Below are 22,202 nucleotides of genomic sequence, written 5' to 3' on the forward strand. Positions count from 1 at the left end.
TAGCAGTATTGCATTTTCACTATACTTAAAATGTCTATCTTTTCTTGATATGATGTAACTGGAATGTTTAATCATTGGGTGCAAATTAAAGCTGATAAATTAGAAAGGACCCTTGAAATATCTCACTCCCATGCAATTTTTTAAAGTATAAAGTGTATACACCCACACACATATATATTGTTCTTTTGAAACTTCTCGAGAATTTTGCTACAGTCTTACAAGTTGACTGCACATTGTAAGTTTAGTCACTTGCAGTTTAGAGAGGAACATGACCATGTGATCCCTTGATATTAATAGGCAGGTATTCCATTGATCTGACATCAGTGGGAGGATATTACCCTATCTCCCGTGAATTGCAATGCCCCGTCATTGACGTCAGTGAAAATTATGCCCTTCAAACGGACTTCATTTAAAGAATATTGCATTTTAATCTAAGCATAGTTTAAAGAATATATGCATTTATGGCTTTTGAATTGTGTCTTTTGGAGTTAAGATAAACCTATATACATCATGCATCTACCAAAGAGCGTGTAAAGAAAAAAAGGAAACCTCCACAGAGAACATTAATCTAAGTGGGCTCCCCTGGTGTCAAAAATATGTACAATGATAATAACGACAAAAGCAATAGTGGTAATAATGATGGCAATAGCAATAATAATAATAATTATGAAGCGCTTACCATGTGCTTAGTGCTGCACCTGGCACTGAGGTAGAAACAAGATAGATCAGACCAGAATCATATCCCTAAAAAGGTATTTTTCCTAGATTTTCTATATCTTCTTGTTAAGTTTCTAAAAGTTCAATTCAATGTGCAGTAACGGACAGTTGTTAAATCAGACACAGTAAAAACTGTAACCTTCAAAAGTCAAATATCACAAGTGGCAAGCCGGCTGATTAGAGACCCTCCTTTTTCTCCGGTGTTGAAGATATGGCCCAGGACGCGTCACTTTTTATTACACTTTTCCATCTTAAAATGTAACAGAGTTAAACCCACAGGTACTCTGTTTGATGTGTGGGAAACTCTGGCTTGCTAGTTGAGGCTGTTCATAAAAGTGCTACCTATATTGTCCAATTGAAAGAACATTACGACAAATGCAATTGCTTTGGAAAGAAATGGATAAGATCGACATTGGGGACCTGTTGAAACCGTTCTGTGGCCACACAGTGTCATTCTCTCTGGGATGGTGCAGAGGGTTTAATAGATCGTGTAGATGCTGACTATGAAATAGATGACCATTAAAATGAGAAAAAGACAAGAGGATGCCAGTGGAGGCTGCAGGTCTGTAACTACGCAAGATGGCTCTTCCCGGGAGCTAGAGATGGCTCTGAAATACAGACCTTAAATCCAACATCCAGATTTATACCTCGTGTCCCGGGTTTGGGGGTGGGGGGGGGCGGTTTGTTTGTTTGTTTGGCTTTCTTATGGTATTTATAAAGCACTTTCCATGTGTTTTCAGCTTTGGAGTAGTTACAAACTCATTAGGTCAGACACAGTGGCTATCTCATATGGGGCCCACAGTCCAAGTAGGAGGAAGGACAAGTAGAGAATCCCCAGTTGATAGTTGAGGAAACTGAGGTACAGAGAAGTGACGTGGTTTGCCCAAGGTCACCAGCAAGCAATTAGCAGAGCCGGAATTAGAATCCAGGTCCTTCTGAATTCCAGACCAGTGCCCTTTCCGCTAGGCCATACTGCTTTTCTAATTAAGCCCTAATGCAACAGTTATCCATTGTTTTGTTAGGGGGAGAAATATCTCTAAATAACGTTGTCATTCAAAAGGGGCAAACACCAAACTGGCTCTGCATCCAGTTCCATTTTAAGATAATTTAGGAAAGGCAAATCTCCAGCCAAAGCAATGTCTCCTCTGTGATCAGAGACAGTCCGACCCTATGTACCCTTATAGGGGGATTTCAGGTTGGGTCTAAACTAAGAGAACTACATCAACGGGTCGATAGCCAAATGTCCATTCCACAACACTGACTGTTCCGGCCGATCAATCGAGCGATCGATCAATAGTATTTATTTGAGCACTTACTATGTGCAGAGCACGGTACTAAGCGCTTGGGAAAGTACAATATAAGAGAATTAGCGGACACGTTTCCTGCCCACAACGAGCTTACGGTCTAGAATCAGCACGTGAGACACATTTAAAGCGCCTTGCCATTATTAATTGGAAAGAAGTAACATCCCTTTGAGATTCTGAGTCGGTTGTCAGTAGGAGATGCTGGGTAGCCTTTGAGGTAAAGGGATCTCAACTTTCAGCAGTGGAGAGTCTTTGTTTCCATAGGGATGGGGCTGGAGGCCGTAGCTTCAAGGAAGCAGTTCTTTGCTCCGGTCTGGGATAAAGAACATTTACCCTTCACTGCAGATTTGGTGCCACTGTAAGTCTCTTCTGGCTCTTAGCCTCTTGCTGTCTCAAAATATTCTCTTTTCAGTAGCCAGTGGGCCCTCAAATTAGCAATTCCTCTTCTGTTTTGTTTCTTAATGGAGAAGACCATTTTTATCTCACCGCTGACTTTTATTCTGAACTGCGTAAGCTCTCCATTTGCCAAACATACAGTTATCATTTAGAAATGCATCTGTAATCATAGAACTGAATATCTTTCATTAGTTAATGATGCATATATCATTTAAGCAATTATCAAAATATTTTAGAGTGGTATGAAGTTAGGAAAATATATTTCAACTACTTACATGTAGAAGAGAGGGGTTTGGGGGTGAGGGCAGTGATTCGAAACATTCTCGCTTGGGTTCAGAAGCCGTGAGACGTACTGACACATAATATGAGCTGTGATGATAGTTTAATTCTTCTTGAAATATGAAGATTAACCCAATTTCAAGTAGCAGTTACAGTGATTGCATTTCCTCTTTTGGGGGATATTAACAGCAATGGATCACATGGCACAGCTCCATCGCACACTGCATCTAAGGCAAATAGTAGGGATTCCTTGAGTCGAGGTTAAAATAGATGACACTCGGTCTCATACATTCAAGCCAAGCTTTATCTCCGATCAACTGTTTATGGCAAGTTATTAACGACTGAGAGAATAGGCCGCTGCAGTGTGGTCTGACAATGATATGAGCTGGGTTTTGATACCACCAGCTCTTGATGAAAATAACTCAGAGCATTTCCAGATTAAGCCAGTAGATCTACAGGAGCTTATCCTGGTAAGAAGGAGTGATTGCTTAAAAGGAAGGAGTGAACTGAGCCTTCCCAGTATGGCTCGTCATTAGGCTGGAAGCAAAAGCAAAGGGAAATTTGGCCAATGGTGCTTTTGGGTTTCCCATTTTTCTTATTGTTTTATAAACCTGTTTTGCCCGCGGGAGTTGTCGCTACTTTTGAAATTCTTATAAGGCATAGGAACAAAAATCACTTCCTGACACCTTAGTCAAGTTGATTCCAGTTTTCAGAACTAAAGGAGCTTAAGGAGTTGATTTCTCCCCCCCACCAACTACGAAAGGTAATTCGTAAATGAAAAAAAAAAAAAAAGAGAAGGTAATTGAAAAGGCTTCTTGTGACTTGAGAAATGCCTTCCAAATATTCATTAAACATTTAAGAGAGTAAATTTGTAGAATATGTTCCTGACATCAGCTTGGGCACTGTGGTATTTTTCTGATCAGATGCAAGGGCTGTGTGTTATGCAGAGTGCATTCGGTGCATTCATGCATAAACAATATCATTTTCATAAATTAAAACCTCCCCTGCAGAAGCAACATCTGTGCCTGCCTTTGAATAAAAGATGGTGGCCTGTGAGTTGCCCCTTGACTGACTGAAAGAATCCTTACATTTTAAGAGGAAGACATTACCAAAAAGCAAAGAAAACAGGGCTTGAAACCCTAAAGGTCTGTACTCTTACCTTAAAAACAATCTTTTATTTTGTCTAAATTTGTCACCCTATTTCTTTTCCCCCTTGGGTCGTTCAGAAATGGGCTCAAACGTGTCTGTTTTGTTCTTTTTCAGTTTCTCTCCTTCTCACCGATAACTCTAATATCTGAAAAGTTGTTCTCAAGCGCTCTATGTTCCTCTTTTAAGTGGCGTAGAGGTTTGACGACTCCACTGCAATATTTATTCTTCAAGTTTAACCCAAAGAACTGAATCTGTTGACGGGAAATTTGATGCCAAAATCCGAACGTTCATGTCATGTTCTCCATGTTCTCCTGCTAGAAAACTGACAGGGGCACACATCTTCAATCTGAATTTTGACTTTTAAACTGAGCAAACAAAATGTATCCCTCAGTCGAGGAGAGAACAGCTTGACTCGGTGTGACCTAATTTGATTCACTCGGAATGAGTCTGATCCGTTTTGGAGGGATTTCTGGGCTATATTTAAAGTCCTGCAATGAAAGACGACACAAAATGTGTTACGGTGAGATTTTACAAATCTCGCTAGGGTTGCATAAAAAACCAACACTGCTGAAGCCCTCCCTTACGGATATCGCCGAGCTCCAGAAACTCCAATGGTGATTTTATTAGTACAGCTAATTGTTTCTGCCCGTCAGATTACTCACGTTCTCCTGGAACAACCTGCTAAATGAGGTCAGCTCTCTGGAATTCCCAAATCAGCCAGTGAAAGGGAACTCCAAGCAATCAGTCGTAGGTATTGACCGAGCGCTTACCGGGTGAGGAGCACCTTACTTGGAGAGGAGCACCTTACTTGGCTTGGGAGAGTACGATGCGGTCGACCTGCCTTCGAGGAGTTTACAGTCCCTAGATTCCTCCTTTCACCAGAAGGTTGCTAGTAGAGGTAGAGCCGGTGTCCATTCCATGCCGCATCTAGACTATGACAGGAACATGGTGACATTGATAATAATAACGATTATAGCATCTGTTAAGCGCTTACTATGTGCCAGGCACTGTTGTGAGCGCTAGAGTAGATACAAGGTGGTCAGGTTGTCCCATGTGGGGCTCAAAGTCTCAATCCCCCCGGTACAGAGGCTGAGGCACCCAGAAGTGAAATGACTTGTCCAAGGTCACACGGCAGACATGTGGCAGAGCCGGGATTAGAATAATGATAAAAATAGTAATGGTAATGACAGTGATCGCGGTATTTGTTAAGCGCTTACTATGTGCCAAGCGCCGTTCGAAGCGCTGGGATAGACGCAGGGTAATCAACGCGGTGGACTGGAGAGCGCGAAGAATATCCTCAGTGGAATTCGGGGAGGTGAGCTCAGGTGAGCCACGATCCCTCTGAAATGTCACTTTCCATTCCATGATAATAATAATAACGTTGGTATTTGTTAAGCACTTATTACGTGCCAGGCACTGTTCTAGGCGCTGGGGCCGATACAAGGTAACCAAGTTGTTCACAGTCTTCATCGCCATTTTACAGATGAGGTAACTGAGGCGCCCAGAAGTTAAGCGACCTGTCCAAAGTCACACAGCTGAGAAGTGGCAGAGCCGGGATTAGAACCCACGACCTCTGACTCCCAAGCCCGGGCTCTTTCCACTGAGTCACGCTGCTTCTCACTTCTCTAGAAGGCAAAGAGTCAACCGCTCTCGAGCAAACCCTCAACTCCTGCCTCGACTGTAAGCCGGTTGTGGGCAGAGAATGTGACTGTTTCGCGATGTACTCGCCCAAGCAATGGGTACAGCGTTCTGCACCCCAGTAAGCGCTCAATAAATACGGTTGAATGAATGTGAAGAGCGTATTCCCCCTATTTTTGTCAATGAGGATTTCTTCTCAAAGGGGGTCTCTGCTTCAAATAGGAGTCGATGGCATTCTCCGGATTGTGAATTGGCCCTGCAGTGGGAGGTTGAAATGCCACACCATAACGATTTCTGAAGATAAGAGGAAGGAGCAGACCTCGAGAGGAATTCTTGAGCCTCCCAGATGTCTCCAAGAGTGGCCCGAGCAGATGACGACAGATGAGAAAGGACAAGCCTGTGTCTCCCGTGGATGAGAGACTGATAATCAATATCGTTATTAATTATTAAGCCCTTACTAGGTGCCAAACACTGTCCTAGACGCTGGGGCGGATGCGAACAAACCGAGTTGGACACAGTCCCTGTCCCACGTGGGGCTCCCAGGCTCAATGCCCATTTTACAGATGAGGCAACCGAGGCCCAGACAAGTGAAGTGACTCGCCCAAGGTCTCCCAGCAGACAGGTTGGCAGAGCCGGGATTAGAACCCACGACCTTCTGACTCCCGGGCCCGTGCTCCAGCCTCCAGGCCGGGCTGCGCTGTTTCCATACTTCGGGAGGAAGGGAACAATTTCCCCCAAGTTTGAGAGTTTGGGAACTCCGAGGCAAAGACACAGAATGCTGTTCTCGCGTGTTAAATGTCTGGAGCTGCATCTGTGTCTCCGGCCATTAAGATGGGATACTTTGGGGGGCCCAGCCACACACACATCCATGGGGGGAGAGGAAAAAAAAAAAAAGGTGGGGGGAGCCGCAGGGGAAATTAAAAGTACGGTCCGGAACTCTTTTTCCAACCCGATTTGGTCTACAAACCATCCACGTGGCGTCTTTCTCGACCCAGCCCGACAAAACAAGAATCCCAGAGGAATTATTTGCGCGCACGTACACACACACACACACACACACGCGCGCGCACAAAAAATCGCGTTTAAGAAGAAAGGCAACGTTTGCCCAGATGTTCAATACTATTTTATTGCAAATGGATGAGCGTTTTCTAAAATCCCAAATGTGCATTACACCATAATATACAGGATTACAAACAAAATTACAGTACAAATCGATTTCGGTTGGAACCAGCATTACATTTCAGACAGCACTTAATTCCGGACGGCCTCGTACATGCGATAGCTAGCGTTCTAATAACCGATGAAATGGTTTGAATTTGTTTTTAAGCTACTGTACTAATTGACTACAATGGGTACAACCTGATCCTTCGGAGGCTCGGGTTCAGGAAACGAAGAGAGTGACCGACCACCGGGTGGGCGAAAAGGGGGAAGAATCATGCATCTCTATCGTCCGGAAAGACCGACATCTCCGGGCTCTCTGCTAAAATCCCGGAACGCAAAAGGGCAGAAGGACGAAAAAAGAAAACAGTGCAAACCGTAGGTGATAGTCAAGCAGCTTTTGATTTCAAGAAGGGCGTTGGCCTCGGCGGAGAACGTTTATATACAAGTCTGTGCAAGTCACGGGTTCGACTGATATGTTTTGACCGAGGACACGTCTCCCGATCTTCCATCCACTTGAGAACTAGGGATGCGGTTCTCACTGTGGGAAAGACGCTATTTCAATGGGAGGGGAATTGCCCGAAGGGTGCAGTTTCCGAGGATGACGACGACGAGGAGGAGGAGGAATTTTGACGCTTTGAGAGGAAGGGAGTGCTAAGGCAACATAACTTTCTAAGCACTTTTCTGCTGGTTTAAATTAGTTAAAGTACTTTTTTTTTGTATAAATTAGATATAATTCTACTTTTTTTTCCGACAGGTATAAAAATTGATGAAGCTGCATGGTTTTAAAATAGGAAATCCGCGTTATAAAAAGTCATTAAAAATTCTGTACAAAATCACGACAAAATAATTCAGCAGGGGGGGAAGGTAAGAAGTAGTAAAATGTCGGTTGAAAAATATATATATCTTTTCTCTAGGTATTTTCGATCGGCCCGTTTACGAGTTGAAAGGAACCCCCAAGATTGCATAGATCCTAATTATTGCTCTGTGATTTCTTTTTTTGTTTGTTTGTTTGTTTGTTTTGTCATGCCCACGGGATCGGGGTACAGCGCCGTTCCTTTCGGCCTGGGCCTTGTCCCTCCGAGGCCCTCGGCGGGGTCCCCCCGTGCGGGTCGGGCGGGCCCGGGGGGAGGAAGGTGGCGGGTTCTAATCCGCTCAGCGCCCGCCGCGCGCCTCAGTTTCCCCCGATTGGGGTCGGAGCGGGGAGGGGGGGGAGCGGAGGGGAGGGGATCCGTCCCGAGGAGGGACGGGGGTCCGGCCCCCACGTCTTGGATCCGCCGCAGCGCTCGGCCCAGGGTCCGAGCGGGGGCCGGGAAGGGGGGAGCGGCGGGACGGGCCCGGGGGGCTGCCCGGGGGCGCCCCGGCCCCGGGCCCCGTGCGCCCCCTTTGCCCCCCCGAGGGCCCTCCCCTCCCCTCCCCGGACACCCCGGGCTAGTCGTGGAAGAGGGCATGAGCCCCCAGGCCTCTGTCGTGGTGAGGGTGGCCCTCGTAGGGCAGCAGGGCGTCGAGGGGGAGGTCGGAGGGGCCGGAGAAGACGGCGGGGGTCCCGCCCAGGGCGGCGGCGGCGGCGGCGGCGGCGGCGGCGGCGGCGTAGTGCATGGTGAAGGCGTAGCCCTTGTCCAGCTGGCCCGGGGGCTCGTGTTTGAAGGAGAAGTTCCCGTTGATGCTCAGCGGGGGGCTGAGGGGCCCGTCGAAGCCGGGACTGGCGCAGTCGGCCAGGGCGCCGTCGAAGAAGGGCTCCAGGGCGGGGCCGAAGGCGTGGGGCGGCAGCGGGGGCAGGGGCTGGGCCGGGGCGGGGGCGGGGGCCGGGGCCGGGGCCGGGGCCCGGGCCGGCCCGGGGGGTTTGAGGTGGAAGAGGTGGGCGCCATCCATGCTGCCGTAGGGGGGGCTGGGCAGGCCCGGGGTCTGGAAGGGGTAAGGGGCCGGCGGGAAGGGGCCCGGGCCGGCGGGCGGCCGGCCGGCCGGCCGGTCCTGGCTCCGCTCCGGCAGGAAGGTCCGGGGGTTGAGCTGCAGGCAGCCGGCCACCAGGTTGGTGGTGGGCTGCGACAGCCCCTTGCACAGGGTCTGCACGAAGCTCACCAGGTCCGGGCTCTTGCCCGACCGCAGGATCTCCGACAGGGCCCAGATGTAGTTCTTGGCCAGCCGCAGGGTCTCGATCTTGCTCAGCTTCTGCGTCTTGGAGTAGCAGGGCACCACTTTGCGCAGGTTGTCCAGCGCCGCGTTGAGCCCGTGCATGCGGTTGCGTTCGCGGGCGTTGGCCTTCATGCGCCGCAGCTTGAACCGCTCCAAGCGCGCCTTGGTCATCTTCTTCTTCTTCGGGCCCCGGCGCTTGGGCTTCTGCTCGTCCTCCTCCTCGTCGTCGTCCTCCTCCTCCTCGTCCACCTCGTCCGCCTCGTCCGCCTCGCCCTCCTCCTCCTCCTCCTCCTCCTCCTCCTCCTCCTCCTCCTCCTCCTCCTCTTCCTCCTCCTCCAGGTCCTCGTCCTCCTCTTCGTCGTCGTCGCCCGGCCGGCGAGGGTCCCCGTCTCCCCGGGCCTTGTCCCGGGGGCGACCGGCCTTGGGGTCAGCCTCCTCGTCCTGGGAGCTGAGCCCCTCCTCCGTCCAGCCCGGGGGTCGCTGCGGGGCCTGGGGCTGGCCCATCCTCCCGCTCTCGCTGTACGACTTGGTCATGCCGCCGCTCCTGCGGGGACCGGGGAGGAGAGACCGGGGAAACTGAGTCACCCTTCGGACGCAGGGACCGGACCCCCGTCCCCCCCACGCCCCTTCCCCGCCCTCCCACCCCCCTCTGTCCCCACCCCGCGCCTCTCCGGCCAAGCGCCGCCCTTGGCACCGGTCCCTCGCCCCCTCCCGCGTCCAACCCTGCGCTAGGCGCTGGGGCCGGCGCCGGGCCAAAGGATGCGGGGCAGCGGCGGGACCCGAGACGGGCGTGGAGTTCCCTCCTTCGTTCGGTCGGGTCGACCGGGCGCTGACGGTGTGCGGAGCGCTGCGCTGAGCGCTTGGAGAGTAGGACTCGGCCGTGGCCAGGGACGGTCCCCGCCCGGTCTGGAAGACGCTCGGGCTTTGGGAACAATGTGGGGGGGGGGGAGGGGGGAGGGGGCGTTGGCTCGGGCCTTTGGAGAAGGGGAGGTGATGATAAGGATAACGGTGGTCTTCGTTAAGCGCTTACTATGAGCCGAGCACTGTTCTGAGCGCCGGGGGAGACACGGGACGGTCGGGTGGTCCGACGAGGGGCTCACAGGCTTCGTCCCCATTTTACAGGTGAGGGGAGCTGAGGCCCGGGGAAGGGAAGTCCCGGGTGCCTACGGGTGGGAGAGGGATGAAGGATAAACGGGGCTGCTCCCGCCTGCCCGCCAAGGGTGGAGGAGACCTCGGGGGGGGGTGTGGGCGTGTTGCGGGTCTGGGTCTGGGGAGGGAGGGACGCCCGAAGCATCCCTGACCGATTTTCAAGCCTCCCAAGCTCTTGGGGATAAAACTCTCAGGAAGGGTGCCCCACGGCTGGACACCTAACGAACCGACAGCCTCCTCTCTCCTCCGGCCTCGCCCCAGGGCCACTTTTCCAGCTTGAACCCCGCCTTGTAACTTCCCGCCGTCGGGCACTGAACCGCAGAGGATCGAGCCCAGGGAAATGCTCCCGGCTCGGAGGGGCCCAGCGGCCGCAGAACTGTTGCGGATCCAACGAAAATGAGCAGAATCGACGCGAGCCTGGCGGTCCCTTCTCCTCCCGCCCCCGCTTTTTCCCTTTCTTTACCCGACCCCGACCCCGGGACGAATTCCCACTTTGTTCGGATCTTCGGAAGTAGCCAGAGGAGGAGGAGGGGGAAAAAAAAAAAGCCTGCCAGGGGGATCAGGTGCGGGGAGGTGTTAAAACAGCTACTGAAGGTGGCTCCATCCTTCAATCGGGACCGTTCGAAGTTCTGCCGAAAGCTCGCTTTAAGAGAGATTAAATAATGATTCCCCCTTCAGCCCTTTAACGACTCCGAGAGGGGAAACCCAGAGGGAAGAAGGAGAGCGATGGAGAGCAGGATCTGGCCGATCCAGCGGCGGCCGCTCGAGCCTCTCAACAGTAACAGGTAGCAGAAAGGACAACTTCTTCTCCAACTCCCGTTTCCCCAGCTCCACCTCGGACCTGAACTACCTTTGGCCACATCTGTTTCCCCGCCCCCCCCCCCACCGACCCCCCGCAAGTTGGTGTGGGACGTGGCTGAGTGGCTTGGAGGTCGGAGGACGTGGGTTCTCCCGTCCGCCCCTTCCTTGCTGTGTGACCTTGGGCAAGCCGCTTCGCTTCTCTGGGCCTCGGTGACCTCATCTGTCAAACGGGGATGAAGACTGTGAGCCCCACGTGGGACAACCTGGTGACCTCGTATCTGCCCCGGCGCTTACCACACCGCTCCCCGCGTAGCAAGCGCTGAACGAATACGATCATTATTCTTATTATTCGTGACTAACGTGTGCGCGGCAGGTGTTCCCCGAGCCCCTCTCCCAGTTCCTCTCGCGCAATCTTCACCCTCGAGAGCCTTTTCCCAGCGCCCGGCGGCCATGGAAGCTCTGTTTCAGATGCCCACTTTAGATACCGCGTCCCGCTTTCCCACCGAAAAGGGAGATTAAAAACCAGCCGCGACCAAAAAAAAAAAAAAAGAGAAAACCAACGACCACATCCCACCGGTTAATAGAATACACGAGGTTGACCGAGGGCCACCTGGAGAGTGGGCGATTAAAGCCGGGGTTGCCGTTTGGGGGGCGGGGAGGGGGGGGATCCCCGCGATGATGCGGGCTCCGTCTTGGGCATCTTTTCCCCGTCTGGCACAGACGCGATAAGAAGGGGCTGCAGATCGGGTCGGGGGGTGGGGGGGGGTGGGGGGCTTTCTTGGGGTGAAACGCAGAAGGAATCGTCAGTTACCTGTGAGGGTTAGCGGGTCCCGGCCGGTGGCCGTCTCATCACCCTGGTAACTCCCGGGGGCTGAATTCCTCTTTCTGGGGGGGCCGGGAGCAGAACGCTCAGGTTATATAGCGGGGATGCTCAGCCTGAGCGCCTGCGCGCCCGGGTAGCCGTCTCTCCCCCTCTCCCCCCCCCCCCATCCCATCCCATCCCTCCCCCCCTTTTCCTCCTGCTCTCCTAAGCCCCCTCCCCCTTCCAGCCGCCATATGGTCCAGCTCGGCGAGCCCGAGCGCCACGTGACTAGCCCATTTGGTATGCGCCGAGAGCTCCCTCCCGGCCCCTTTGTGGCCAGAAGAAAGTGGCCCATCTGTCGCCAGTTAGAGACTCCGCGGACCTGTTTGTACCCGCAGGAGAGATTAACCCTTTCCGAGGCGGCGGAGGTCCGGGGGGGGGGTGGGGGGTGGACCGAGGGATGGGGAGGAGGAAGCGAGTTGGGGATGGTTGAGGATGCGTGGAAAGGTTGAGGCGTGTCCCCTCCGTGGGTTGCGGGTATGTGTGTCGGGTGCGAGGCTGGGAATGAGTTTCGGTGTTAGCAGGTGGGAGTCAGGGGCCCGTGTAGGCCGGGGGTGCGAGTGCGAAGGAGCATGGCAGGGGCAGTATTAACGGTAATCCTTCTGGATGGGTTAAGCGCATCCTCTGTGGCGGGGACTGTACTAAACGCCGGGCCGGACACAGTGTAGGTGCGTGTGAGCAGGTGAGAGGTAGGGGCGAGTATCTGCTGGGTGTATGAGCGTCACGGAGGCTGCGGGTTAAGCGCTTGCTGTGTGCCAGGGACTGTACTAAGCGCCGGGGTGGATACAAGCAAATGGGCCCAGTGTAGGTGCGGCTGAGAGTTGGTTGGGGGCGTGTATACGCCGGGGGTAAGAGTGTGAAGGAGTGTCATCGTAACCATTCTGGTATTTGCTGAGCGCTTACTGTGGGCCAGGCGCTGTACTAAACGCAGGGGTGGGTACAACCAGATTGGGTTGGATACGACCTATGTGCATGTGAGCAGGTGACAGTTAGGGGTGTGCGTCTGGGTGTTGGACTGTGTTGCTTTTATCAGTGCGAATTCATTCATTCGGTCAGTCAATCGTATTTATTGGGCGCTTACTGTGTGCAGAGCGACTGTACTGAGCGCTTGGAAAGGAAGGCGAAGGCTCTGGTTGCGTTCAGTCCCTGAATCCTCTGGGGTCCCGCCCGCCAGCCCAGGCCTGGGGCCCCGGTTTTCTCTCTCTGTCTTCTTGCAGATTTTCTTTCTCTGGCGGGCTGGGTTCCTTCTTCTGGGCTCGAGGCTGGGACCCCGACGACGCCCCCCAAATCCTTCTGCCTCTCCCGGAGACCCCCCCCCCCCCCAAGCCCCACCGGGGGGGGGGGGTCTTCCCTGGAAGAAACTCTCTAGGCTAGGGGCTGGGGTTGGGGTTGGATGGGGCTGGGGTCCGGGTCCAGGAAAGGAGCCGGAGTTGGGACAGAACTGGGATGAGGCTGGACTGAGCTGGGACTGGACTGGGCTGGAACCGGACTAATAAGAATAATGATCACGATATTAATGGTATTTGTTAAGCGCTTACTATGTGCCGAGCACCGTTCTAAACGCTAGAGACAAGGTAATCAGGTTGTCTCACAGTGGGACTCCCGGTCTTAATCCTCATTTTACAGATGAGGGAATTGAGGCCCAGAGAAGTGAAGCGACTTCCCCAAGGTCACATAGCGGACAAGTGGCAGAAGGAGGATTAGAATCCACGTCCCCTGGCTTTCCAGTCCGTGCTCTTTCCCCTAAGCCACGCTGCTGCTTCTCTAGACCGGACTGGGATGAGGATGGACTGGGTTGGGACCGGGACTCTGATCTTTCCTTGATTCGCTCGTGGAGCGGAGCGAGAATTTACCCCAGGATCACCTCTTTCCCTCTTCCCACTTGGTGGTCCCTCCTCGGGATGCTGTGGGGTCAAGTGAGGTTGTCGAACGTGTCTACCAACTCTGCCGTGCTCTCCCAAGCGCTTAGAACAGTGCTCCGCGCAGCAAGCGCTCAATAAACACCACCGAGGATGGTTTGATTGAAAGGATTGTCCCAGCCTCCAGAAAGCTCCCGAATTGGGACAGGCGAGCAGACTGCGTCCGGGAGAAGACGCGGAGTTTTCCCTAGCTGGGTTGAGACCCACTTTGTGCACAATCCTCCGCTCTGTCCATCATCTGCTTCGATTGGATGGTCCAGTCCTGGGGGGAAAGAGTCCGTTTCCCGCAGTCCCGGGGGGGGGGGGGGGAGGATGAACCCCCAAAATGCAAAACGCCTTTTCTCTACACTGCGAACCCGCAGTGTAGACCCCCAAATCTCATCCGGATTCGCGTTTTGAGGACTGCGAGCCCCGTGCGGGCCAGGGACCGTGTCTGACCCGATTACCTTGACTCTACCGCAGCGCTTAGAACAGTGCGTGTCACCCAGGAATAATAACAATAATAATTACGGTATTTGTTAAGCGCTTGCTATGTGCCGAGGACGCTGGGATGGATACGAAGGTAAGCGGGTTGTCCCGTGTGGGGCTCACCGTCTTAATCCCCATTTTACGGATGAGGTGATGGAGGCCCAGAGAAGTTAAGCGGTTTGCCCAGGGTCACACAGCAGACAAGTGGCGGAGCCGAGATTTGTAAACGCTTAACCGGTATAAGGATCATAAAAATCTAGGGCTGCTTCGATTTTAGAAAGAGCGTTAGCAAGCGATTGGACTAAAAGACTCGGGACAAATTTTCAAGAATTTGTCCGATCGCTTAGTACAGTACTCCGCACACGGTAAGCGTTCAATAAATAGGATTGAATGAACGCATGAATGAGTAGGGGTGGCCCGGTACCCGCTGGCCCGTGGAAACTCTTGGAGGGCTGGGCTTGGGGCAAAAAACGTGGAAGTCTCTGGAAACGGAGAGGGGAAGCATTAGTGAGGGTTAATAATAACGATAATAATAATCGTTACCTTTTACTATGTGTCAAGCGTTGAGGTCGATCCGAGATAACCAGTCTGGACACCGTCCCCCGTCCCACGCGGGGCTTACAGTCTAAGGGGAGAGAGAGAGAGAAAACGGATATCTCCTCCCCATTGTACAGATGAGGAAACCGAGGCCCAAAGCAAGTTTATCGACTTGTCCGAGGTCACCCAGCAGGCAAGTGGCAGAGTCGGGATTAGAACCCAGATCCTCTGACTCCCAGGAGTGTGCTTGCTCCTCTAGAGCAAGACTACCTACGTGGCTAGCGGGCCCGCCCGTGGCTACAGGTGTGTGTGTGTGTGTGTGTTTGTGTGTTTACGTTTGTGGGTGTGTGGCTGGCAGGGGGGCGGCCCATGTTCTTGGCCAGAAGCTCGCTAAGCGGGACGCCTTTCTTTGATGATAATAACAATAATAATAATAATAATAATGAATAATAATATGTGTTAAGCGCTCACGATGTGCCGGACACTGTACTAGGCATCGGGGGGTGGATGCAAGCCAATCCGGTAGGATACAGTCCCCGTCCCGCGTGGGGCTCACGGTCTCAATCCCCGTTTTACAGACGAGGGAACAGAAGCGCAGAAAAGTGATTTCCCCAAGGTCACCCACCAGACAAGTGGCGGTTCTGGGATCAGAACCCAGGTCCTTCTGACTCCCAGGCCCGTGCTCTATCCATTAGATCCCGCTGCCTTTCCCCCCCCCCCCCCCCCCCGCCCCCTTTGGCAGCGTTTGCTAAGAAAAGTAGGGTTTCAGGGAGCCAATTTTCCGGGCCAACGGCCGTCTCGGCGCAGCGCTCGTTACCGCTTTATTTACGGCCCAGTCCCAGTGGAAGACACAGGGCGCAATAACGGCCCGCGGGAAGCGGAACCCACCCTTGGCGCCCCGTGGGAATTACAAGCCTCCTTCCTCCTCCTCTTCCTCTGACTCTCCCTCCTTTTCCTCTTTCTCTCTCTCCTCCTCCTCCCCTCTTCCTCTTCCTCCTCCTTCTCCTCCTCCTCCTTTTCCTCCTCCTCCTCCTCCTTTTCCTCCTTCTCCTCCTCTCCCTCTTCTCCTCCTTCTCCTCCTCCTCCTTTCCTCCTCCTCCTCCTCCTTTTCCTCTTCCTCCTCCTCTCCCTCTTCCTCCTCCTCCTCCTTTTCCTCTTTCTCTCTCTCCTCCTCCTCCCCTCTTCCTCCTCCTCCTCCTTCTCCTCCTCTTCCTTCTCCTGCTCCTTCTCCCCTTCCTTCTTCTTCTTCTTCTCCTTCTCTCCCTTCTCCTCCACCCCCCCCCCCCCGCCCCCCATTTTTCCTTCTCTTCCCCTCAATCCCTCTCGGGGCGGGCGGGCTAGCCCTGTGGGAGGAAGACAAGGAGGAGGAGGAGGAGGAGGAGGAAGAGGAGGATGGGGGGAGGTGGCTGGGAAGCCGGGTCTCGGTCAGGGGTGAGACCCCCGAGGCCTAGCCCACCCGCCCCGGCTTGCGGCTGTCTGACCGCGCCCTGTCCTGGACCCCCGTCCCGGGGCCCCGGCCGGACTCCGGGGGCTGGGCCGGGCCGGGCCGGGCCCCCGCTAGGGTCCGGCTGGCCCCCGCCGGCCCCCGGCCGGCCCCCGGCTGGCCCTCGCCCCGTCCCCTGCCCTGGCCCCGGCGGCACGCGTACCGCACGCGTCCCCAACAAAGCCCCTTTCACGGCTCACCGGGCCCATGCCGCCTCCCGGCCCGGGGCCCCTTCCCCAGCTTTATTCCCCACCCGCTCCTCCAACCGCGAGCCCCTCGTCGGGTAGGGAGCGTCTGTCTTCGGTGCTGAATGGTACTTTCCGAGCGCTCGGTACAGTGCTCTGCACACGGTAAGCGCTCAATAAATACGACCGAATGCACGTCTGAACTCCCTCCAAAAGCAGTCCGCAGCATCCTCCCCGAACCCCTCCCCTGGCCTCTCCCCAGTCCGGCCCCCTCCGGACCCCCTCCCCCAACTCTTCCTCACCCCACCGGGGCAGCCCCCCTGCCCGAGCCCCTCGTTCATTCGATCGTATCGGTCGAGCGCTTACTGCGTGCGGGGCGCCGTACTAAGCGCTTGGCAGAGTCCGGTAGAGAGTGGCAATCCCCGCCCACAACCAGCTCACCGTTGGGAGAGGAGCGGCCCTCTCCCCGGTGCCCTGCCCGGGCCCACTTCTCGACCCCCCTCCCCAAGCCCCCTCCGCGGCCCCCTCCCCGATTCCCTCCAAAGCCTCCTCCCCACTCCCCTCCTCAACTTCCTCCCCGAGCCCCTGCGGAGCCCCCTCCCCAATTCCCTCCAAAGTCCCCTCCACACGCTCCTGCGCAGCCCCCTCCCCAAGCCCTTCCGCAGCCCCCTCCCCGATTCCTTCCAATACCTCCTCCCCACGCCCCTCCTCAACTTCCTCCCCGAGCCCCTGCCGAGCCCCCCCTCCCCAAATCCCTCCGAAGCCCCCTCCCCGAGCCCTTCCGCGGCCCCTTCCCCAATTCCCTCCCCACTCCCCTCCCGACCCCCTCCTCAACCTCCTCCCCAGTTCCCTCCAATGCCCCCTCCCCAATTCCCTCCGAAGCCCCCTCCCTAAGCCCCTGCGCGGCCCCCTCCCCAAGCCCTTCCGCGGCCCCCTTCCCATTCCACTGTGCACCAGCCGGGGCCGCGGACGGTGGGGAAGGACAGGGAAGGGGAGGGGAGGGAAGGGGAGGGGAGAGGGGAGAGGGGAGAGGGGAGAGGGGAGAGGGGAGAGGGGAGAGGGGAGAGGGGAGAGGGGAGAGGGGAGAGGGGAGAGGGGAGAGGGGAGAGGGGAGAGGGGAGAGGGGAGAGGGGAGGGGTCTCTCCCCTATGGGGGCTTCTGGACCAGCAGATGGGCTGCTCCCAGGGGGTGGAGGGGCAGCGGGGAGGTCAAGCCGGTTGTGGGCCCCGGGCCAGGGCCCCCTCCCCCTCTGTGACCCTCTATGGTGGGGGACGGGCGTGGACATCCCCTTGGGGGGCCCGGCTGACCCTCCCTCTTGTCCCGGACAGCCCTTAATATTGCGCCTGGCCCTAAAGTGGGGAGGAGCGGGCGTCTTCGGGGGGCGGGGAGACGGAGGCGTTAGGGCAGATCCCGCCCTGGTCCGGGGCCTTGGCGGCCAGACCACCGAGGAGAGCCCCCCGGGCCGGCGGCCCGACCCTCATTAAGATAATTGATTCCCATTACACCTGCCAGAAAGGAAAAAAAAAAAACGGATTCCAAATCGCTCAAGGCGCCTGGAGAGAGGCGGCCGTCCAGGCTGGGCCCTGGGGGAGGGATTTCGGGTCGCCGGGGTCCCTAACCGTTATTTGCATTTTCTGCACTTTCCCCTCCTCCTTCCCCCTGCTTCCTCTCACCTAGGGTGCGATGGGGGTGAGTATTTGAGGGGGGGGATGGAGGGGGGGGGGGTTAGCTTAAAGCCTCGGGTGAAACTTGCCAATCCGACAGCTCGAGTTCTGCTCCCTCTCCAGTAATAATAATATTGGCATTTGTTAAGCGCTTACTAGGTGCCAAGCCCTTTTCTAAGCGCTGGGCTATCAGGGTGTCTCACGTGGGGCTCACGGTCTCTATCCCCATTTGACAGACGCGGTAACTGAGGCGCAGAGAAAGGGAGTGAGTGGCCCAAAGTCACCCAGATGACTCGTGGCAGAGGCGGGATGAGAACCCACGACCTCTGACTTCCAAGCCCGGGCTCTTTCCACGAGCGTCTTGGTGAGGGAGGCGATCTGTTCGGAGGTGACCATAAAATAAGTCGTTTTGGAGGAAATGGGGGGCGTACGGGCGGTGGTGGGCGCAGAGGAGTTTGTGATGTGTACGCCCATGAGTGGGTGTGTTTTTGTGTATGCATGAGGGGGTGGGATGTGTGTGTGTGTGTGTGTGTGTGTGTGTGCGGTTCCCACGTCTGTTTAGTACGGGGCTCGATAAGAATAATGTTGGTATTTGTTAAGCGCTCACTATGGGCAGAGCACTGTTCTAAGCGCCGGGGGAGACACAGGGGAATCAGACTGTCCCGCGTGGGGCTCCCGGTCTTCATCCCCATTTTCCAGATGAGGGAACTGAGGCCCAGAGAAGTGAAGTGACCCGCCCACGGTCACACGGCTACAGCTGGCTAGGGTACCTGCGGTGCTGGGATCGCGGTCTGTCGGTTTATGGAATCTAGCTAGCTAGCCCAGGGCTTAGCACAGTGCTTAGTACCCTACTGTAGGGTTATCATCGTGGCTGCTATTCGAGATTCTCGACTGTAAGCCCCCCCCCCCGCTGGACTGTGGCGCTCAGTGGAAAGACTTGGGAGCCAGGGGTCATGGGTTCGAATCCCGGCTCGGCCACTCGTCAGCTGTGTGACTGTGGGCGAGTCACTTCACTTCTCTGGGCCTCCGTTCCCTCATCTGGAAAATGGGGATTAAAAGCGTGTGAGCCTCAGGGGGGACGACCTGATGACCCTGTATCTACCCCAGCGCTTAGAACAGTGCTCTGCACATAGGAAGCGCTTAACAAATGACAACATTATCATTATCGTGTCTACTTCCTCTATTGTACTCTCCCGGTGCTAAGCGCTTAGTACGGTGTGTGGCGCAGAGTAGGCACCCAGTGAATACGATGAATACGCCCAATTGATCGATTGTTAAGTGATCGACTGATTGATTAATAATAATAATGGTATTTGTTAAGCGCTCACTATGTGCCAAGCACCGTACTAAGCGTTGCGGTAGATAAAAGTTCATCGGGTTGGACAAGACGGGAAGAGCTGGGGGCCCCTCGGCCGTCCCACATGGGGCTCACAGCTTTCACCCCCATTTTACAGAAGAGATAACTGAGGCACAGAGACGCAGGGTGGCTTGGTGGAGGTCACACAGCAGACAAGTGGCGGAGCGGCATTAGAACCCTGGTCCTCCTGACTCCCGGGCCCAAGATCCATTGAAGCAGAGAACCGGCCGGAGTGCCGGGCTTGGGTTGGTTGGGGCGCTCAGTACAGTGGTCTGCGCACGGTAAGCGTTCAATAAGTACGATTGTATGGACGGATGAAAGCAGAGGCCGAGAAGGAGAGCGGGTTGGGGGTTAGGACGAGCCGAGCGATCGGGGAACCGTCGACTCCGGATGAGAGCTCGCCGAGGGCAGAGATTGTGCTTATTCTTCTATTTTACTCTCCCAGTAATAATGTTGGTATCTGTTAAGCGCTTTACTATGTGCAGAGCACTGTTCTAAGCACTGGGGTTCTAAGAGCCGGGATTCGAACCCAGGATCTGTGACTGCTAAGCCCATGGTCCATTCCACTGAGCCACGCTGCTTCCCAAGCGCTTAGCCCAGTGCTTTGCACACAGTAAGCAGCGTGGCCTAGTGGATTGAACTCGGGCCTGGGAGTCAGAAGGACCTGGGTTCTGATGCCGCTCCGCCCCTCGTCTGCTGTGTGACCTTGGGGAAGTCACTCCGCATCTCCGTGCCTCAGTTCCCTCATCTGTAAAACGGAGATTAAAAGTGTGAGCCCCACGTGGGACCACCAGATTACCCTGTATCTACCCCAGCGCTTAGAACAGTGCTTGGCACATAGTTGGCGCTTAACAAATACTGTATTTATTATTATTATTATTCTCTGTGCCTCAGTTCCCTCATCTGTAAAGAGAAGAGAAGCAGCGTGGCTCCGTGGAAAGAGCCCCGGGCTTGGGAGTCAGAGGTCATGGGTTCGAATCCCGGCTCCGCCACTTGTCAGCCGTGGGACTGTGGGCAAGTCACTTCACTTCTCTGGGCCTCAGTTACCTCATCTGTAAAATGGGGATCAAGACTGTGAGCCTCATGTGGGACGACCCGATTACCCCGTATCTACCCCAGCGCTTAGAACAGTGCTCTGCACATAGGAAGCGCTTGACAGATACCAACATTATTATCTGTAAAATGGGGATGAAGGTTATGAGCCCTGGGTGGCTCAGAGACTGTGTCCAACCCGATTAGCTTGGATCTACCCCAGCGCTTACTGTGTGCCTGGACTGAGCCCTGTCCCCGTCTTGGGGGGCTCGTAATCGAAATCGGGGGGGGGGGCCCTGGGTTTATGCTCCCGGGTTGTTTTCTGATTTTTTTTAATTCTCTAGCAAACATGAGCAGGGGCGACGGGGACCGTGTCCAAGATGCGAGTGCGCAGCCGGGAGAGACAAAGGAGGGACAATTCGCCCTGAGGGGGAGGGGGGGGGGGAGAAGGATGAAAAAAGGGGGTGCCGGGGTGAGGGGGGCCAGACGGGCCTGGGGAGTTGTCCACCCTTCTTGATCCTGCGCTGGGAAGGTGGAGGCCTTCCTTCTCTCTCTGCCCTTCCGTTCATTCAATCGTATTTTTTGAGCGTTTACTTTATTATTATTGTTATTATATTGTTACGTAATTGTCGTATTGTTATTGTTAGAATATTATCGTCACGATACTTGTCAAGCGCTTACCATGTGCCAGGCAGCGTTCTAAGCGCTAGGGTAGAGCCAGGATAAGCGGGCCCGCGTCCCGCATAGGGCTCACGGTCTTCATCCCCATTTTGCAGATGAGGGAACTGAGGCCCAGAGAAGCGAAGGGACTTGGCCAAGGTCATACAGCAGACGAGGGGCGGAGCCGGGATTAGAACTCACGACCTTCTGACTCCCGGGCCCGTGCTCTATGCACTAGGCCTTGCTGCTTTCTAGGTCACCCTCCCGAGCGTTTAGTACAGTGCTCTGCACACAGTAAGTGCTCAGTAAATACGATCGGATGAATGAACGAATGAGATCTTAAAGATCTAAACTCTGGCATGTTCATTCCCACATCTCGGCTAGTATAATTGGGGACCCAATTCCCGAATCCCCCTGTTCCCAACCCTCGAGGTGTTTTCTAATTTTATAAACCTTCTTTTTTTATTCCCTAAAGGCAAATAATGAAGCCGAGGTTAAAGGGTGTAGAGCAGTGGATGTGAGGGAGCGACACGGTGACTAAAATCACACCGAGTTTAAAATCGATTAAAAGTGACTTGGAAAGCGTATGACTTTTTTCTTCTTTTTCTTTTTTTAAACCCATTTAAAAGAGCCATCGCCAGGCTAGCAACTGCCCTCGGCGGCCTCCGGCTTAAATTTCTCCAACCGTGGCCCCCCTGCACCTTGTTGATGTCAAAAGCACCTCAATGATTAGGGCCCAGGATTCTTATCAAGAGAGATTTAGACGCCGTTGTAACTCGAAAATTTAATTATTTTTGATCTAGCCCTTTACCCCAGAGTCCTACCTTGTTTAAATAAAGTGTTTTCTTTCCTCTTTAACAAATGCATTTCCATTTGAATTAAATATTGATAATTTGACCTTTTAGTGTCTTTAACTAATCAAAAGGGAAAAATTCCAAATGAAGCTACGGTTTCCCGGCCCTGCCGGTCTTTCCGCTTGAATAGACGCTGAGATTAAACGAGTCAAACTTCCTCTTTCATTGCGCTCTCTTCGCACTAATTGCTTATGCAAAAAATGCAGATTCGTATTAATTAGTAACTCCACTGATTAGTTCGGTGGTATTTTCACGTAATAAATCATTGCTGCAGACATGATTTTTGGCACATCACCCAGTGGCGGCTCAGGCTGCAATAAGTTTTCTCTCTGAAAATAAAATCTCCGACTGCATCTACCTTTCTGAGGCAGGGACCGTGGACGGCCACCTGCTGTAGGCATCTGACTTGGAGAATCGCTCTCTCCCAGGGAAAAGCCCGGGCGAGTGGGACATCGTG

The 22,202-nt window shown here is 54.3% G+C and overlaps 1 protein-coding gene across 1 annotated transcript; it reads right to left on the bottom strand.

Annotated features, from left to right (window-relative positions):
* Positions 1 to 8,026: 8,026 nt before the first annotated feature.
* Positions 8,027 to 11,662, bottom strand: NEUROD1 (neuronal differentiation 1). Its single transcript, XM_029072314.1, has 3 exons — positions 11,536 to 11,662; positions 9,195 to 9,318; positions 8,027 to 9,104 (listed from the first exon to the last, which is right to left on the bottom strand). Exons 2-3 carry the CDS (start codon positions 9,306 to 9,308, stop codon positions 8,073 to 8,075), a joined length of 1,146 nt encoding a protein of 381 aa, XP_028928147.1. The 5' UTR covers positions 9,309 to 9,318; positions 11,536 to 11,662; the 3' UTR covers positions 8,027 to 8,072.
* Between the last annotated feature and the right edge of the window lie 10,540 nt (positions 11,663 to 22,202).

This window comes from Ornithorhynchus anatinus, chromosome 9 (genome assembly GCF_004115215.2).
Source record: "Ornithorhynchus anatinus isolate Pmale09 chromosome 9, mOrnAna1.pri.v4, whole genome shotgun sequence".
NCBI lineage: Eukaryota > Metazoa > Chordata > Mammalia > Monotremata > Ornithorhynchidae > Ornithorhynchus > Ornithorhynchus anatinus.